The sequence below is a fragment of the Plectropomus leopardus genome, chromosome 14, assembly GCF_026936395.1.
Source record: "Plectropomus leopardus strain MGB_pleo_1.0 chromosome 14, ASM2693639v1, whole genome shotgun sequence".
NCBI classification, from domain to species: Eukaryota; Metazoa; Chordata; class Actinopteri; order Perciformes; family Serranidae; genus Plectropomus; species Plectropomus leopardus.
Genome location: NC_142189.1, coordinates 29,048,150 through 29,068,056, shown reverse-complemented (window position 1 = coordinate 29,068,056; position 19,907 = coordinate 29,048,150). Strand labels below are relative to the sequence as shown.

Sequence of the window (19,907 nt, the reverse complement as noted above, 5' to 3'; positions counted from 1 at the left end):
AGTAAACTGCATTAAAAGACAATAATGACTATCGTTGCAAAATTACTACCTTTCAGAATAAAGTAGAAAAAAACAGTTTTGTTTTTCTGGTAAATTTGTGTCTTTAATTTGAGGGAATTTCAGCATTTTTTCTTGCAAATGCATAACTTCTTAAACTTGGAGGATATCTGATTTTGGTGTTGCAAAAGTATAACCTTATAATCTCAGAGAATATCAGAGTTTTTATCATGAAAATGTATTTTTTTTTTATTCTCTGAAACTGCAATGCCCCCCGCCCCCGTGCTAAATATACAAAGATCAAGTAAAGAATATTTCCTCGGTATAATAAAAGTATAATTCTGGTATATATGTACATAAAACACGCTTCACATTTCCAATTTTCATTTTATCCCTTTTTATTTTACACAACATAACAACACAGTACATGTTGTCTTTTTCTGTACAGAAGCTTTCCGGGACCTTGTGACCAACGTCAGTGAAAAGCTCACAGGGTTTTTATGTTCTTTTTTTTTTTTATTCTTCCCTTTAAAAAATATCAATTTCATAAGAGGTCCATTAAAGTCTTCATCTGGTTGTTGCTTTTCGTCTCAGTTTGTGTCTGTCTGTATGTCAAGAAACGTCTGTCCTCCTCAGTAGGTAAGAAAGGCTATGTGTGAAATCTTTCTCTTCCTTTTGTCTGTCCCCCTCCGTCCTAATCCCTCGTTCAGGGAGTAATGGTGGAGTCCTAAATCCGGTTATGTCATCTGTCAGAGGGTCTGTTAGTGCAAAAGAAGGCACCGACTGCTGTTCTCTTGCCGTGGTATGGACACACACTTCCTGTGGGCGTGTGAAGGTAAGAATGGTGTGCTTTGCAGTTCTTGTATTGTATTTTTTTTTTAAATTCCTCTTTTTTCCTGTAATAATTCCCTTTTCGTGGTATTGTCAGATAAGGTGAGCGTGAATCGGGAAATGACGTGGCGAGCCCATTGTCTTGTTTTGTTTTGTGCTATAAAGTGGAACCAACGAGACAACTTGAGGACGCTACGAGACAAAGCGAGTTTGCTCTCTCGCCAACCGCAAAACAGATAGGAAACTGTCAGAGTGAAAAAAGCTGTAAACTGAATACAAAGAAATCTGGAGAAAACAAATATGAAAATAATAATAAAAAAAGTCTGAAAAAGAAAAACTTATGCTCACGCTTACACCCAGAAGCACACCTCTCACACAGCTATAAACAAAGGTTCCAACGTGAACACACACACACACACACACACACTGTACACACCAAAAACACACATCCTAAACAGCAACATTCACACACACACACACACACACACACACACACACACCTTTACCTTCACTCACACACCTCTCTAGACAAATTCAAACCAACACACACACACACACACATACAAAAGATAAACAATAATGGATAAACCAAAGTTTATGTCATGGTCTGGTTCCAGTTCAAACCGTGCTTTCTAAGATCCAGTCTGAATCGCACCTCCCTTTGTCCGAGTCTCCGTCCCCGTCTTTCGGGAGCAGCATCCCGCTCATTGATTGGCTCCTTTTGTTCCGCAATATGCGCCCTATTTTGGGTGCTCCTCCTGCCCCCTGATTGGAGGAGTGAGTCTTTGAGCCTCCTTCACTGAGCGAGTACCTCCTCCTCGCCCTGCTCCTTCCAACCTCCTCCGCAGGGAGAGTCTGGTACTTGGCGGAGCTAGAGGTGGAGGCGCGGGGAGCCCTGCGAAGAATGGGCGTCTCTCGAAATCGGATGGAGGGGACGGGGCTCGGGGAGGCAAGAGGGCTGGAGAAAGGGGAATGGGTGAAGGGAAGCGGGGTTTGGTTGAGGGAGGTGGAGTTGTTGCGGTTGGTGTTGAGATTCTCCAGAGGTGTGGAGGGGAGGAGAGTGGAGGAGGCGGTGGAGAAGGAGGAGGAAGGAGGGCGAGGGGAGGAGGAGGGGAGGTTTTCGGGAGCAGCCGAGGCGTTGGAGCAAGACGAGCCTGGCTTACTCGGAGCAGGCTTCCGCTTTGGCTTGGTGAGTGAGCCGGTGGCGCCAGTGGGCGACGAGACGCCAGCTTGAGCTCGCTCTTCACCCGCTTTCTCCCGCTCCTCGGCTCCAGCTGTTGGGCTCCTGGCTGCCCAAGGCTGGCTGAGAACTGACGTGGTCGTGGAGCAGTCGGGCAGGGATGAGTCGGACGACTGAGTCATCGTATCCTTGCCCCCTCCTCCTCCCCCTGCTCCTCCTGCTGCGCTCCTCTTCTTTGTGCCTCCTGAGAGGTCGTCTAATCCGATTGAGCCGTGTTTGGAGGAGCTGGGAGTCACAGTGCATCCCTGGGACTGCTGCCCGTTGGTCTGTGAGTGAACGTTGGTCATCGACAATGAAACACCTTTACCCCCCTCACCAGGGTTACACACCTGAGGAAAACACAGATGCAATAACGGGTTTCCTGTCATACTGAAATGTTTATGCACAAATGCTTTCACATACAGCTCAGCTATGCAAAAAGTCACAACATATTTTTTGTCTGAATCATGACCTGAGCCAAGGAAGTTAGAATGCCCCATTAGGTGATTTGGAAACATTAACAAAACAAACAAAACTAACAACAACAACAAAATATGAACCTCAGCCTTATCTGTCTAAAGCCTTCTTAATCCTGCAGAAAATAGATGTTCTGTTTTTGGAGCTGAACCATTTATTAGGAGTGCTGCTGAAATCTGTTCGGTTGTGCACTGCACCACACTCTCGGAGTCTATGTCTGGGCAAAGATGGAGCAGCGGAACATCATGTGCTGTGAAAGTGAAACTTAACTATTCATTCTGCTGGGTCTAAAAGCTTGCTGTCAGTTATAGACCCTGCAAGTCACAAATTGCTGCTGGGGGGGGAACAAAAACTTTCACAAAGGGCTCCATCTGTGCTGTGTTCATGGAGCCCCCCAAAAAGTCAGAATTTAGAAAGGGAACACAGAATGATACAAAGGGACACATGCATGTTCTGTTGCAATTGGTGTTGATATTGTTCATATTATCTGACCCTACCATCTCGTGTCTAGTATCTTTTGATTCATGATGTCCGCTTGTGGACAGTCCATTACATGTTTATTTCTACCTTAAATCTAATTTAGTAAAAAAATGTGTTTTAAAATTTACACTGTTTGCAGATCTTTAACTTACTTTCACTAATCATAGGTGTACATGACGTTCATTTTTAACTTCTACCACGAGATCAGGCTGGGCAATATATTGATACTATAGCTATATAATAACACTGGACTAGATATCATTTTAGATTTTTATTATCCTAATATCATAAACAATGTCTTTTCCTGGTTTTAAAAGCTGCATTACAGTGAAGTGGTGAAATTTTCTGAGCTCACCTGATTGTTCTTCCTTTATCAACAATCATTATATAAAGATTGCTGATGTTATTTATCTAATTTCAGTACATAAATATTTTGTGAAAGCATCAACAGTCAACCCTGTAACATCATTGTAATATTGATATCATGGTCTTTGGTCAAAAAATATTTTGGTATTAGATTTTCTCCATATCACCCAGCCACAGTATGAGGTAACTAGAGGTTATGGGAGCCCATCACTGATATGAAAACAACACGAATAACAAAAACAAACAAACAAAAAAAAAATACTTATGATTAGTCAAAATGATATTGGAGGCAAACAAGAATGACTTACAGGGCTACCAGTCGCCCAGTGGTAAAGGAGCATACCATAAAACTTAACTGTAATGCACCTTTAGCTCCTTATGCTATTAATTTGCAGTCATGGTAAAATGCAAAGGGATTTCTAAATATAAAAGACATTTCATCTCTTGACATTGCCTAATTTTCGGTATCTTTTTATATTTTTATTATTCCAAACTTTTCATGATTTTGTTTTTTTTTCCTGTGCAATGGACTTCCATACAAAAGTCAATGACACATGATAGTCATGTTTAAATATATTTGGCAGCATGCCGTGCTATACTGTATGGTCAAAAATGTGTTGTAAGTGCTTTGCAGTCAGTCAGTAGACCATATGGCCATCACGAAAATAAAGCCAACCTTCCCGCTTAATAAAAAGCTATTTCCTCTTATTCCCTCTCATTTCTGTACAGTGTAGATTAAGTGAGACAGACAGGGACCCACCTTGTACCGGATCATCAGGATGATGATGAAAACGAGCACCGAAGCCACTATTATCCCTCCGATGATGATGATCATAGTCCCGCCGAGGAACTGAGACTGCATAAAATGACACCTCATATACTCTGACTCGGTGGTGAACTGCACACAGCCGACCACGCGTGTTGCTGTCAGAGAGGTGATGACATCATCGTAGATGGCCAGTACGCAGAGGTCGTACTGAGTCCCTGCTGCCAGGTTGTTGACCAGGAAGTTCTTGCTAGATGGAGGGATCATTCTGTGGCAGAGGAGAGGGTTGGAGAGCAAGGGGAGGCAATAAATGTTTAATCTTTCAACAGAACTAAACCCACTTTGAGGAGGTGCAATGCACAATAATTAGGAAATACACTGGTAACATGATGGTCTTTATTCCTGCTTGGACCAATTATGTTAGATCACTGAGCTCTGGATGTCCTCAAACCATATTAACCTCTTTAGAGGCTGCTATTGCTTTGAACAAACAAACTCTCTGTGTCATCACATTCACCCATACCCTGCCCATAGCCGTTAGTAGATCCTCACAGGATGCTGATTGGTCTCTACCACAGCAGGGTTGGAAATAAGTACACCCTTAGTGTTTTAATGCAGGTGAATTCAATCAATTTACCAGCCATGGTGACAGGCAAGCAAAGGGGCATTAAACAAATGATTGAATCAGTCGGTTAAAAAGTCAATTGAAAGGCAACCTACCTAAAAACTGTCGTTATTTATTACATGTGGTCATGCTTATGTAAAAGTAAGCTACATATACTCCTACATTTTCTCAACCAGTCAGAGTAAGGGTATTCTTTGTCTGTGTGTCTTCTGACAGACTGGAAAAGAAAAGGTGAAAGGGGCATACCACCATTTCAAGTCCACTGTCTAACCCTAACCCTACCCCAAACCCCAATATTAAAAATGATAAAACTCATTAGAATTAGACCATGGAAAGTAGAATTGTTTTGAATTAGTAAATATGCACAAAGACGGCTAGGCAGTGTGTTTTTCTTTCTTTTTTATTTTTTTTTTCACTTTAGCTACATGTAAATTTATTTTCTTGTTTTATTGTATGTTTGTTGCATATGAGGTTGTTTGGGTTTGGAGCACTTCTTCTGTGGCACTTAATTGACTTTGGCTTTTTGGGTGTGAGGCCAATCCTTAAGAATTATAGTTACTTACTTTGTGCTGACAGGCTATACCCCAGAGACCTAAAGATTGTGGATGGCCAGGCAGTCGAGGCCCAGTCTACCATCAATAGACTGGACCAAGAAAAATACACTGATATACAATGTAATTTAGAAGAAAAGTTCATGTTTAACACTGAATCCCAAGTGCATTGCTTGAAGAATTACAAGATCTCATGATCCAGTAATTCTTGCGTGATCTTGTGATATTGTGCAAATCCAGCGCTCAATGTACGTTTAAAAAAAGAAACAGACATACAGCTAAAAAAAAAAAAGGGACAACAATGGTGAACACAGGAACACACAGACATTTGACTGCTATGTACAAATATATGCTGTATATTTTACATAGTAGTGATAATGTTTTGTCTTTAGGTTACACAACCAAACATACACTGGAAATAGTTTGACTTAATTACTGAATCCGGATGTTCTTTTTTCGACAAACACATAGGTGCTTTGTCACTTTGAGTGAAGTTTGTAATTCTTCACTGGACACTTGTCACATTGACGGGAGGATTTGCACATTTGTCCTTCAGTATCCCTTAAAGGGCTTGTCAGCTTTCCCTGGCTTTGCTCATTAAAATGCTAATGAAATTCCTTATTAAAAGCAAAGAGGGTGGCTAGTTCACAGCTCGCGGCCTTGTGCGCTCTGAGAGCAGCAAAGGGCTGCTTTGGCCAGGTTAAGCATTTGGTTTTGAGCTCGAGTTAAGTGAAGGTTAGGAGACATGGTGGAGGTTTAATGGTTAGTATTAAGAGCTCGGCAATGACTGTAGCAGTAGGTCATTAGTGCGCCCTCGGTGGACTAACAGCACAAGGCTGCAAGGGAGTGTGTGTGTGTGTGTGTGAGCATCTATATGACCCCATGAATACTAATCGGACCATCTGAGCGCTGGGTGACCGTGAATGTTCTCCGCTTTGCCTCTCTTGATGTTTTCATCACTAGGGTGGTGAACCTTGGTCTTTCTTACACACATACACACACACACACACATATACAATTCCATTACTTCTGTGTCAGGACATATAAAGTGACATTGAAGTGGATAGGTTAATAGTAGGAGCGAATGTCAGCGGCACCTACAAGCTCAGATAAGAGCAGCTCCATTTGTGTACAAAAACACAGACAGAGATTAATTCCCCTATAAGTGCTTTGGCCTTGGGCTTTATTTGTGTGTATGCATGTGTGTGTGGTGTTGTGTCACATTAACCAGCAAAGCATTAATATCTTTGTGTAAAATAATGTGTTTGTTTTATAATTGCACATTCTGGGTTCATCTTTTTCTTGCAGGCTTAAAGGCTGTCACGCTCCAGAACAGAGACCAGTGTTTACCAGCTTATTAATACTGTATAGCTTAGGGATATGCATTTGTATAGAGATGGTGGGAACATTATTTGACCTCTAATGCCTTGTTCTTTGCACCTCTTGATTCTTCAATGATGTGGACAGTATAGGAGTGAGACCTTACAACACTGAACATGCACATACACAAGCAGATGCACGCACACACGAGAGATACCATAATGATACATAGAATTGTAAATATAATGAGCGAGGGTTGTTCTCCCTGCAAAAACAAGTTCTTATTTTCATGTAAAGTTAGTTGGAATTGTGGCTGTCAAAATGCAGCATATATGCAACATAAAGGGATCCGGTTTTCAGTAAACAAACAGTACTTGCTGATAATGCCACAATGGTGTATGTTTGAAGGTTGGTGTCCAAGGCAACCCTGATGTGAGTGTGTTATGAGGGATTTGAAGGGCCTTTGCAATTGCACAGACTGACCTCTGTATGATATTATACTGATATCATATGATCGAAATATAATTTCCTTATTGTTAAAAGAAGACATTATTTACTTCCACTGACAACAGGGAAGCATTATAACACCACTGTCCTGTGAAAACCCTGCACCTTCAAAATGTCAACTTTTTTTGAGCTATGAAAAACATATTTTTCAGCTTTGTGACAATGCCTTGTTCAGCTAAAACCACAAGTTTTAAATGGTGTTTTTCTTGAAGGAATACTTCAACCCCAGAATGATCATTTGTTTATCAATAATTCAATCTGTGTTAGGCTGTTACTCCCACTTAAACAGTCTCGGGCACGGACAAGTAGTGCACCTGTGCTGTTTATGCAGATGTGTTTGGGAAGTTTTAAGCATATAACTAGACAAATGAGACTTGGAGTACACAGCATGAATTGTGTAAGAGCTGGTAAATTGATGTTTTGATGTAGTTTCATGCAGTGGAGATAGTTGATGAGGTTGGTGTACTACAAGGCAGATGGGCAGGTTACCAAAGGTTTTTTTCCAGAATTCAGTGTAACACAGGGTGAGTAATTGACACACATATGGTGACACACAAACAAACAAAAAACAAAAAAACTTCTCCATCTCCAAATTAAGAAACAATTACGTTTCTTAGTTTAAAGAATATTCAAAATATTGAAATATTGAAATGAATATTTTAATATTTTAAACAAGAATAGTAAGTGTGTAATGCTGGCATTAATATATTTGGCACACTAACCAACCAATTTCTTGTTAAAGTTTGTGCTTTTTTGTGGACTTAAAAAAAAAAACTTAATACAATAAGATATTAAGATGGTGTTTTCTACCACAAAAACCAGGCACCATTCTTCCAAAAATACCCATTCAGTTGATTTTTTGATGCAAAGAGTACCGTCCAAATTCTTTAGAATAGGCTGTTCAGTCTTTCTCAAAATTAGATAGCTATGTATACAAACAATCTGAAAACACCTCTGCTCTATTTGTATGAGGGAAAACCATTTTACGAACATCTGGGGAAGAAAATATATTATAAGCCTTTATTAATACCTTACAGCTCCCCAAGTGGGAAGATGAGTGTTTGAGAAATCCTACTGAACATCATCTGCATATCTCTTAGTAAGTTTTGTTTCCACTAAATGCAGACAATTGTAATTTAAAATGGTAACAAGGTGAGGTCCTAAAACAAACATTGCAGCTGTTGTTTATAATTACAGAAACACTGATTGTGTTTGGTTTAAAAAATCTATGAATGGGCAGCAATTATGTACCTTGCTGGAGGGTTTGTTTGCTGCTTCGCCACGTCTCCACATGAATACAAGACATTCTCTCTTTTCTCAACCTCAGAAACCTTCGCTTCCAAGAAACCATTAGCTGCATGACTCCTCCTGGACAGCGCCCAAATGACTTTATAAACAAAATCCATCCGAGCGGACGCTCCGGCCATGACACTCACATTGCATAGCTAGTTTTCATTGTCAACGTGTAAGCAGAGCTGTCGTCATTTATAATTCATGGATACAAGGGAACAATCGAGATACTGATAATGTGTTTTTGGCGTGTTTGGACCCCGTTCTGCTGCATGCTGACTTCACAAAATACATTTTCATGCAAATCGGTGGATTTTCTGCAACTTTTTTTTTCTTGACTGTGTGAGCCGTTAGCATTGTGAACTCATCCAAACTGACTCATTCATTGTGGCTAATTTCTTTGTGTCTGAGCTGGATCTTGCTGCCAGTATTTGAAGCCCTACAGTGGGCAGATGATTGCCTTGGCCGAGACTATTACACTAATCTATCTACTATGCTCTGCCAAGCCCTCAGCCCAGGGCGCCTCTGTGTGTGTGTGTGTGTGCGTGTGTGTTTCTGGGTTTCATTACACTTTCATTACACAAGAGAAAGTGTCTGTGTGCACGCTCCTCCATGAGGATGCATTTGTGTACTATACGTGTCTGCAGTGTACATACATACGTGTGTGAGTTCCATTACAGTAATCTTCTCCTCCCATGGCAGCCTGCTCTTCCCAGTGGCTCTTACTGTCTGGATCTCTCCCAGCATCCATCACTGATACACCACTACATCCTGGTAAACCCGTGCACGCGCGTGTGTTTGCGTGTGTGTTAATCAACTCTCCTCACTCCAGCCGGGACAAAGCCAGGAGGACAATGTGATCTCCATTAGTCGCTCTTTTTTGACTCACGACAAATGATTGCCTCCATGCACAGAACAGTGAACTATGATACTAGATTGTCCTATTTCAGGCCATTTCACTTGATTAAATATTGGACAAAGCCTACAGGCCACAAACACGCATTATTCCAGGAGAAAAGGAGAAAAAAAGGCATTCAAGGCAATGATTCACACATACAAGGCGAGGGCTTCCAGGTCGAGCTGGAGCGGTGCGATAAGCGGGCTGGGGCTTCTAATAACTCAGCTGCAGTCAGACGCTCCCCGAGCTGCAGAGCCCAGTCAGACCATGTGTGACAGCAACTTCCGGTGTTTCTAAATGATATTCACTGCTCTGGGCAAGCTCATTAGTGGTTTCATGTAGCTGCAGGGGGATATTGTTTTTGCATTTCTAACCAGTCCATCTGAATTTCACGTTCATGCACTGTGTGGAAATTTGGAGTTCTCTGAGAGATTTACACCAAAAAATTGAGAACTATTTGAGAGTAACCGACAGACGGTATGCTTTTTGACCGACTCACGGGAATAGTTTAACATTTTTGGAAACACCTATCTTAGTAGACTTACAAAGAGTGAGACAAGAAGATTGACCCCTCTCATGTCTTGCTTTGTAAATATTTAGGTACAGTCAGTGCTGACAGTTAGCTAAGCTTGCCTTAAAAAAAAAACTGAAAACAAGGGCTACCACCATACCTGACTCTGCTGAGGGGTAACAAAATCCACCAACCAAGTCTAGGGGCACATTTTTACTCCCTTTGAATACAGACATAGATACATCCATTTCAAACATTATTACTGTCATTGCCCATATACTTCCATGCATCTTTTACACTGACATGGATATATCCACTAAAGGGCAGTAGAGGAAAGGTCTTGGCTGTACCCCCAGTTTTCCTTTGCTACCGTCCAACTCAAATCTCATTCCTGCCCAATCCGCTCTCAGCTGTTCTGTTGTAACTGTTGTGCCTATGCAAAGTAACATGACATTTCTGAACAACTCATACTGTATAACCCCTATTTAAAATTCCACCATTTTTAAAATATTGTTTGTAGTGTCCTGTGGTCATGCCTCATTTGAACTTCTGGTACCCACAATATCTAGAGGGAACACTCTGTTGGTTGGTTTCCACTCTCTCTGTCTGTATATCTGTGAGCTTCAGAAATTGTGCACAAGTGGTATGGAGCTTTGACAGAAGGCTCTTTCCTTGTCCACATATATGTCTTATACTGAGCCCTAGAGCTTGATAATTTACATGTTATGCTTTAGTTTGTTTAATCTGTATGCAAAACATTTAGTAAAAGCAACATGTCACAGATGGGGATTTTTTACAAGAGAGTTTTTACAAGACAGCAAATATGCTTACTTCCAAAAATCTCAAACACTTTCTTTAAGGTTTTGGTAAAAGTTATGTTAAACAAAGTAACTACAGAGTATCGCCAAAATCCCAAACTGTGTCCGTCATGAAATTATATCTCATAACTGAATTGCTGATTTATCTATATATTGCATATTGCAACTTAAGCAGTAGCTATAAAATATACAGTATTACTTTTATATGAATATTAGGTGATATTTGGAAGCATTTCAATCATAATTTAAAATCTCGAGGTTCATGACAGCTGGACAATTGTCATCTGCTAATAAAGATCATATAATGTGATCCGAAACTCAAGAGTTGCTACTAAATGGACCTTATGGTGTAATTGTTTCATCAACTGAGGCTCCCAAGATCAAGAATGACATTTAAACTTTAGCTTTAAAACTGCTACAGCTGCTAAATGGATGGTGGTGAGATTGTTTTCAACCAAATCCTGAAAAGCAAATCTGTACAAAACTTAAAGCAGCATTGCACACTTTTCATTATATTCCAATATTTGCTTCTATTAAAAGATAACATAACATAACCCTGATAATAAAGCTGTTTCAGCTGTTAATGTTCCTGGAAAAAAGTAAAGTGGTGCAAATATCAGTGGGCTCCTGTAGTATATTACCACTACCCACTCTCATTAGAAGTGTTTGAACAGAAAAACAGTAAAATTGCACAGCAGTGTTGCCCAAACAGGGATGAGACCAAAATGTGGGTCACAGATATCTAAAAAGTAGGTTGTCCAATTATTTCAGAAAATGGTATTCAATGCTTCTGGCGAAAGCCTCCCATGCTACCACAATGCAAGCTAGTCTAAATTAAATAGCCTAAAACATGTAAAACTTTGGCAGATAAGCCAACAAAATAGCATGCAGAAGCAGTTATGGGTTTTAACAAACTTTTCTTTACACTGCACTTTTAAACACATGTTCTCTCACACTCTTCTTGAAGTTATATAATAAGGTTGGGTACCAAACTTGATAGTTTTATGGGTACCAACCCAAATTCCATCAGTATTAGATGCTGAAACTATTGCTACAGATTACAAGCCAGCCGCTAAAAGAAAGCATGCAGCACTTCCCTGTAGGGATGGGCGATATCTCAAATTTACAAAATGACTATATTGTGAACATTATGTACAAATAGCCACATGATTTTTCAAAGACTTGCTTCGGCATTTCGGCTCCCTTGCCGTCTTAGCTATTTAGGTGCCTCCAGGTGCTTTGCAATGTTTCTGCTTCCTTTCTGAACCTGGCATGACAGCAAATATAGAGAGAAAGAGAGAGACCATGACTATGTCATCCCTACAGTTTGTTTAAAACCTAATTTTCAATTATTATTCCCATATGAATCTAGAAACAAACCATGTCTTTTGTGATTTTGTTGCCTTATTCTAACCACATGCTTTTGTTGACAATTTGGCTTTGGCTGCAATGTCAGCATGTCAGCAGTAGATGCAGGATGATACTTAGTACTTGTATGTGACAACTTGGGATGAGCATGTGTTGGACGTCCTGGTACTAATGCCAATTCAAATGTGAGAATACCCAATCCCTTTTTCATGATGCATACACAAAAATAAATGTCAGCAAGACGTTTTAATGATTTCTTTCTTTCTTGTTCAACATAATTTTTTTCCGTGTTAATTGATTCAACAGTTGAGCAAACAACTTCACCTGACACACCACCTTGTAAGGCACACAAGTACCATCAAACCAGTAAAGAGCAACTGGTTTCTGAGCACAAAGAGAAGAGGATGGTAGTTCAATTCCTGCCACATTACTGTTGACCTCGGAGCTAATGTGGCTTACACGGCAGATGGCACCCTGCCATGCTAATAGGTCTGAGTCTCTGAGGCAGACAGAAACATTGCAGAAGCTAGCTTCTCATCTCGGTTTTACCATGCATAATGCCCTTGATGCCAGAGCTAATGGTTAACAAGCACCCACACAGCTTGTAGTCAGAGGTGGAACAGGGATTTTGAGCCGAGGCCAGGTGGGCTTTGCTAACACCTTTCCATCCATTTTTATTCATTAAACCCTGTTCAGAGTTAGACAAAAGAGTCGCAGAAAGGGTAAATATTAGCCACCTAGCCAGAGGTCGAGCAATGACTCTAATGTTTTATTAACGAACAGTTCACATTGGGGGTCACAACTTTCTCAGAGGATTATAATAATATTTTTTGCCACTGAAATTATAATTTTAATTACGCTAATATTACACTTCTGCCACTGTATTTAAATGCCAGGGTGAAGCATGATCTAAATACTGTAATTATCCCAACACTTTGATTCACTTTCCTCATAATTATCCTCACTCTGAAATAACTTGGAAGACAAATAGCTTGACTCTCAGCTTGACTTAATACTCTCTTATCAATGAACACCATCCTCAGAGCTTTTTGTTTTCCTTAATCAGGTAATATTAGAATCCTTCAAGGCTGCAAACAAATCAGATCTTTGAAAAGGTGTTTAATGAAGGACTTGTCTGTGATCTTGACTTGAATAAAGTCACTTCCACTTGTGCTAATTTGTCATTCAAAAACAAAAGGAAAAGGCTGCGTACTTCTCAAGATCCCTTTACTGCTGAGCTCAGTCCAAACAAGCACAGCAGAGTACATGTCAAAGTTGCGTGCAACGAAAGCTGTCCCAGATGTAGGGAAGGAGCCTCAGCACCATCTGTAACTGGGTGTAGGTCTCCATCTGCCCAGCTCAGCTCCATTCCCCCAGTTTAGCCGAGTCATCGACATTTCTCTTTAATGCTGTGGTCGACTCCTTCAACACTTTCTCCCCCCACCAACTCTCATTTCTTCCCTCATCTGTCCTTACTTGTTTGTAAGTATGTTGTTTTTATTCACCCATTTAAAAAAAAAGGTCCCTTTCTCATGTAATTTTTTGGGTAATTTCCTGCTGTTTATTTCTGTTTCATCCTTTCTCTCTGCATGCCTTCTCTTTGTCCTCCCCTCTCTTTCTTTTTAAAATTCCCTCTTGCTTTTCCTGTTCTTGGGCCATCGTCTCATTCTTTCCTAAAACTATCCCCTCTCCTCTCTCTTTCTTTTAATAATACTTCTTTTCCTGTTTCTTTTCATTTTACCTTTTCATTCATTGCTCTTCTAACCCTTAAAAAAATACCCTTCGTCTTATCTTTTTTTTTATTATATCATTTTCTTCTGAACTTTTTTTGCACTACCATTTACCCTTTTAACTCCTCTCCTCCTCCCTTTTTTAGAACTACTTTTTTCCTCTATTATCTTTTGATTTGGTTATCCTCCTAAGTAGCACGAGGCAATATGGAGAAAATAAAATCTCATTATATTTTTGACCAAATGCTTTGATATCGATTGTGCAATGATATCATAGGGTTTACTATTGGTGATTTCACAAAATGTCGACACACTGAGCTATTTTGTAAGTATTCAACAGAAATGTGGATATTAGGGGCCAAGGAAATCTTGGTAGACTCAAATTCTAGACTGACTTGAGAGAGAGAGAGACAATCACTATTTTAGTAGCTAATATCCTGCCACTCCAACAAGGGCTCTGGTGTAATTGTACAACATATTCTCATCCCAAGTCATCACATGTTTCTGTTTTACAGTAGACTCATGCATCTACATATTTTGCTCTTGGTTTCTTTCTGCGTCTGCTATTGATTTTCCAGGACTACAAGGAATACACATGATGGCACGGATGGTTAGGATATAAGGACGCTACAAAGGTGAGGGGAGATACATGCATAGCACAGACAGTTAGAATTAGGGGATGGGGGCACACAGTAGGATGTAGAAAAAAAAACATTCCATTCAGACAGGAAGCAAACGCCAGACTCCCACATGAAAGTCTGGTGTTTGTTTGATCCCTCCTCCAGGGGCATATAATGCAGATGAAAGAGGTAGCTTTTGGTGTCTGAAAAACACTGCAAAAGCAGTGGTATTTGTCGACTTCAGAATGAGAGTGGGCTGGATTGTCTACCTTTCAGAAGCTTTATCCATAATGATAAATCCGACGCTGAGTGTCTTCTATGGTTATTTATACATGTTTTAAATTTAAAATTAAGAGTTAAAAAATATTTAACTGTCAAATCACAATGGAGAAGGGGCTGGAGAAATACCACAATGACCAACTGTCAGAGAGGACAAATACCAATGCTGAACAAAAACAACTTGTTATTTTCAGCTGGGAAAAGAAACATTTTGGTGGACACACAGCCTTACTAAAATAACACCAAAAACTGTCCAATTCTCATTGGTTGGAAGAGAGCATAATGACCAACAAATTGATCTACCAACCAAAAGGTGACAGCCATAGTGGATAACAACTGGTGGTTAAAGACAAACAAAATAACAGCTACAACAGTCTGGTAAGATCAGAAAAATACATCAGTTTACTACTATAATGCAGCCTTCAAAACCAGGAAAAGACAACACCTACGATATTGCAACATCCAAAGATGAAAGATCTTGTCTCATATGATAATATTTATGTGATATTGGTATATATTGTCCAGTCCTACTCTAAAGTCTTCTTGTTGGTCATACATCCTGCCATTTTCATTATTTCCTTCATTCCCTTCTTTCTCACAGCCATATTTTCCTATTTTCATCAGTCCTCTCTCTTTTTTAATTCCTTCCCTCTTTACCTTTTCTCCAAATTTCCAACATTTCATTACCTCTCCATCCATTTGGTCCGAGTCATATAAATCTTCTTTATGTTGTGTTTGTCTCCTTCTATCCTTTTTCTCTCCCTTGCTCCCTTTGCTGCCCTTTAGCACCTTTCAGATTCATCCTTACTGCTGTGGTACGTCCCTTTATACAACTTGTCCCCATTTAAAACCCCTCAGACTACTTACAACAATTGCTCTGTTACGTTAGGCCCACGATATGTTTATGATGCTATAAAATCAGAATTGGAACATTACGGCGGGATAAAGGCGGATGTTTTTTCACGCCTTAAGCACAGCTGAGCAAGGTGTTATACCTGGGCCGCAGGGACTATAGGCAAGGATAAACTACTTCCTGCTAGTGAGAGAAAGGGAGGGGGGTTTGGGTGTATGCCTTTTAAAAGCCTGGATTCATCTCCCATCCCCCTGTTGTGTAGGCTCATAAAAAGCTTGCCACACAATTTGCTTGATGTGTAGTTTTTTTGGCAAATGGCAACGAGCCCCTGTAGCTGGATGGATCTACTGGAGTGGAAAACAACCGCTGAATGAACATAGAGGAAACACAAAACAAAACAGAGCAGATGAGGACTAGGATGGAGGGAGAACGGGATTGTCTGTGTTTTTAAGTAACTTAGTGAATGTCAGAGTGAAGTTTGTGTCCCATAAAAGACAATGCAGCCTCAGTATTGGCAGATATTTGGAGGCCTTCATGCCTGCAGGTCTGGAGCGGATGAACTATATTCTACCAAAGTCTTGAATTAACCATTTGTCTTGGCCTTGTGTTTATGGATGGCAAACAGAATTTTAGTATTTTAATGATTCATTTTTAAAGCTCTGTGTGGTTCAGCTGCTAGCGATGCTGCCTATGTTCTCATTCCTCATCAAGCAGTCTGCCCCTGGTGGTCCTCATTTGTATACTTTTAGTTGCTGGGAGGAACAACATGAAAATCTTAGCATAATCTTCTATTGTCATCAGGGTCCTCAGACCAAGGGACAACATATCTTAGCCAGGGCCAAACCTATCATTGAGTACATGTGTACAACTCACGTTTTTTATACTAAAACACTGGCCAATATTTATCTTAGATGTATTCCACATATATTTCTTTGAATTCTTTGAAATAAATGTTTTTGCTCTTATTGTAATCTTTATTATTGCTTGTCTGTTAGCGCAGCCTTAAGAGAATCCACAGTTCTAGGTTTTATATGCAAAATGAAAAACCATGCAGACCAGTGGTTTCCAAACTAGAGATCTGCACCCAGTTGCACTATAGCTATACGTACGTCTTTATTATCTTTGAGTGCAAAGTCCTTACTAAATGTTTATTTTGACTGTAAAGCTATGTTGATGTTTTGGTTGCACCGTGGAGATGTAAGGGTCATCTTATTACATCACGAAGTCTACACTAACCAAAAATTGTTGCAGAAAAATGACATTTTCTCTACCTTTGGCCGATAAGTAAAATTACGATACCCAATTATTGGGTCGATGAAATTGTAATATTATAACAAAAACATAATGATAGCCTACACTTGCAAACTGTTCTAAATAAGCAGTTGCTCATTAGGAAGTTTCCTAACCTTATATATTTGCATGCCAGTGTGGTACAGAGGATATTTATATGTAATGACCCACTTGCTTATAAATGTAATTTAATATGTACAGACTTAATTTTGCATGTTTACGGACACCCCCATTCCATAGTGAGCATATCTATTTTGATTTGCACCCATTAAATCACTAACTATAGTATATAAAAATGTACGATATGACAGCTCCCCCAAAATGAAGCCAAAACATTTCTACTGCAGCCCGGGAGCTGGCTGCAGTATAGGTCATAAATCCCACCCCCTCCATTTTGGGGGATGGGCCATGGGCCAAATTAAAATCTCAAAGTACATGTCAGTTACATTTGTATTGGTCAGACAGGTGAATGGGCAGGAACTCATACCTCAGAGATCCCTATTACACAGACTCTGGCTCCAAATAATGTCACCAGAACAAGATGGCAGCAGTCGCACCTAGGATATATTGGCTCCATTTTTTGTACAGTGGTAATTACATCGTCCATCGTTTTATACACTAAGGAGTAACCTATCATGGAGAATGCATTGGCAATGCAATCTGCTCATCCTTAAAGTTATAACACCTTTAAAAAATGATGCACTATGTAAACTGCTATTTCACGGAGGAGTTAACAACTACTAAGGGCAAGTTTTAAAATTAAAGTTGTTACTTATGCTTTCAGTTTAAAATGTTTGTAGCATGCAAACTCCAACATAATATGGAAATTACATTCAACTTAGCAAACTAGACTACGTTTGAATTTACAGATAGGAAGAGCAACCAGTGCTGGACTCTATCAAAGGGGTTGCAAAAGGAATCTAAGGAGTTGAAAGATAAGGGAATAAGAAATAAACAGGCTTAAAAAAAGCCTGCTTCATTCTTGTGAAATACAGTGCTGTGTATAGTTCTATCTTCCTCAATAACTACTTTATTTGAGAAGCCCAAATCTCTCTTCAACTGAATAGCTCACAATTCACTGACATACAACCTGTGAGAAGGGATCACTGCTTTGCATGAGTGCATCACAAGAAAAAAAAAAAAAAACTTTTATTAGTGACCAGAAGCTCAAAATAAAGGCATAGCCCAACTCAAATGTTAGTACGTTACCAGTGGCTCATTATTGATCTAAAAAGAAATGACTACGTACCTAAAACACAGTTTAAGCTGCAGAATTTTCTCTATCTTTATTTCTCTGTTCAGGGCACACACAATTTTAACAGCCTTCTTACCATCATCATAGTTCAATCTGTATATTGACTAAACAATACATCTTTTCATTCCATAATTTGCAAATTCATTCTTTCCATAATCCCAGAATGGCCTGCATTCATCCAAACCCTTAATTAAGTACGATAATTGTCTCCGCATCTGAAGAAGAGCACACTGTACTTTGTGTCAGTTTTACGGTCGTCGTTGTCGATGCTGGCTCTGAGTTTTATTATCATCATCGACACGGCTGTGAATTGTTCAATAAAAGCAACGAGGTGTAAAGGTCAGAGACTGCATGCGCCGCCTCTGCCGTGATAGGTCATGTATAAAAGGTCAGCATATTATTTCAGCGACATCAGCCTTCCCTTGACCTGACCCTGACACAAGGGGTTAACAGCTGAGGCTACGATAAGGGCTGTATGGACTTCTCAATTTAGTACTGTTATGTTTGCGTTAAAGCAGGAAAAGAAAAGAGATAAATAGACATACAAGGTTTCAAAAATGCTCTGTGAATGGATGAGTAGCAAAAAAAAACACGTTTCCTTTGCTATCCATGGAATACATGTAGGTCTACTACAATGTAAGCTACAATGAAAAGAGAAATGTAGTGCTCTGGGTTATTGCCTCAAAGAAAAAACAACACAACCACCAGTATCTTAATTGATCTCAATTATGGTTTGGCAGAGAGGTTATCTTGAAGAGTCCCTGGGGAAAAAAAAAAAAAAAAAGTCTTAAAACTGCATTTTAACTTTTCCTTGACCATAATGGTAGGCTGAGCTGTGAATCGTGTAAAAAAATGTCCTGAGAGGAAACCAATATAAAATTTAGGCTCTCAAGTTGATACAAAAAGATTCAGAAAAACTAAATCTCTATCTTAGTCTTGAGACTTTGGATCAAGGGCTGGACAATTTAAGGGAAGTAATTAAGATTGTTGGCCATTTTTGAAATGACAAACTGCTGGTCATCATATTTTACATTAATTTGATAACTGACTGATGACATCTGAGCAATGTGCTAATGCTACAACTTTCTGCACTGTTCCTGCTTGAGCATTAGCTTAACAGACTCAGTCATGTAAAAGAGGCTTAACTGGGATAATTTGTTTAGCAGCTGTCTGTCATACACTTGACTAGAGGTCTTCATTATACTACCCAGACCCTATGACCTGTACAAGTTCAGGTCCATGTTTTATTATGGTCAGTCTGGTTGGGTTCCATTCTAATATTTGGGTTCAGCGTTAAAGACGTCACCACAGCTAACATCACAACAATGAAATATGTGGCCCACCCAATTAAAAAAAATTAAAACAGTCACCATTAAACGTTATGTACAGTAGGATAGGTCAATACAGTATGTTGTATCCAATATGACAAGGGCTTTTAACAGTGGAGTGGGTTCATACAATGGACCAGAGAGGCATCAAGTCTCTCTCCTCTCTGACATGTACAGGGTCGGGTGAGCTGATACACTCTCCTGTATTGTTTATGAGAAAAAAACGACTTGCTACTTTGTTAACTTTGCATGTTAAAATTACATGTATGGCTCTTGTGATCTGAATATTTCACTCAAATTACCCTTTTTGTAAAAAAAATAAAAATAAAAATAAAAGATTCTGTGTTGAGCCATTCTTGATTCTTACTATTAATAACAAGGGAAATACTCACCACTATATTAAGAAATTGATTATTTACAAGTTAAACTGAAATGGAATAGCTGATAGTTTCCTGTGTGACCGACTGGGCAGCAGGCCTGCCTCTGAAATAGAAATACAATACTTCCTGAGAGGACTGGCGTTAAAAA

General features: G+C 39.6%; 1 protein-coding gene across 4 annotated transcripts in view; it reads right to left on the bottom strand.

Moving 5' to 3' along the window:
• Positions 1-377: 377 nt before the first annotated feature.
• Positions 378-19,907, bottom strand: part of lrfn5a (leucine rich repeat and fibronectin type III domain containing 5a) — a 259,011-nt gene continuing 239,481 nt past the window's right edge. For all 4 annotated transcript variants that reach the window (XM_088087412.1, XM_088087413.1, XM_088087411.1 and 1 more), the window contains 2 exons: positions 4,131-4,404; positions 378-2,397 (listed from right to left, as the gene is read on the bottom strand). In XM_088087412.1, the coding sequence (XP_087943538.1) occupies positions 1,447-2,397; positions 4,131-4,404 (1,225 nt within the window). In that variant the 3' untranslated portion in view covers positions 378-1,446. The remainder of the gene's footprint in view (positions 2,398-4,130; positions 4,405-19,907) is intronic.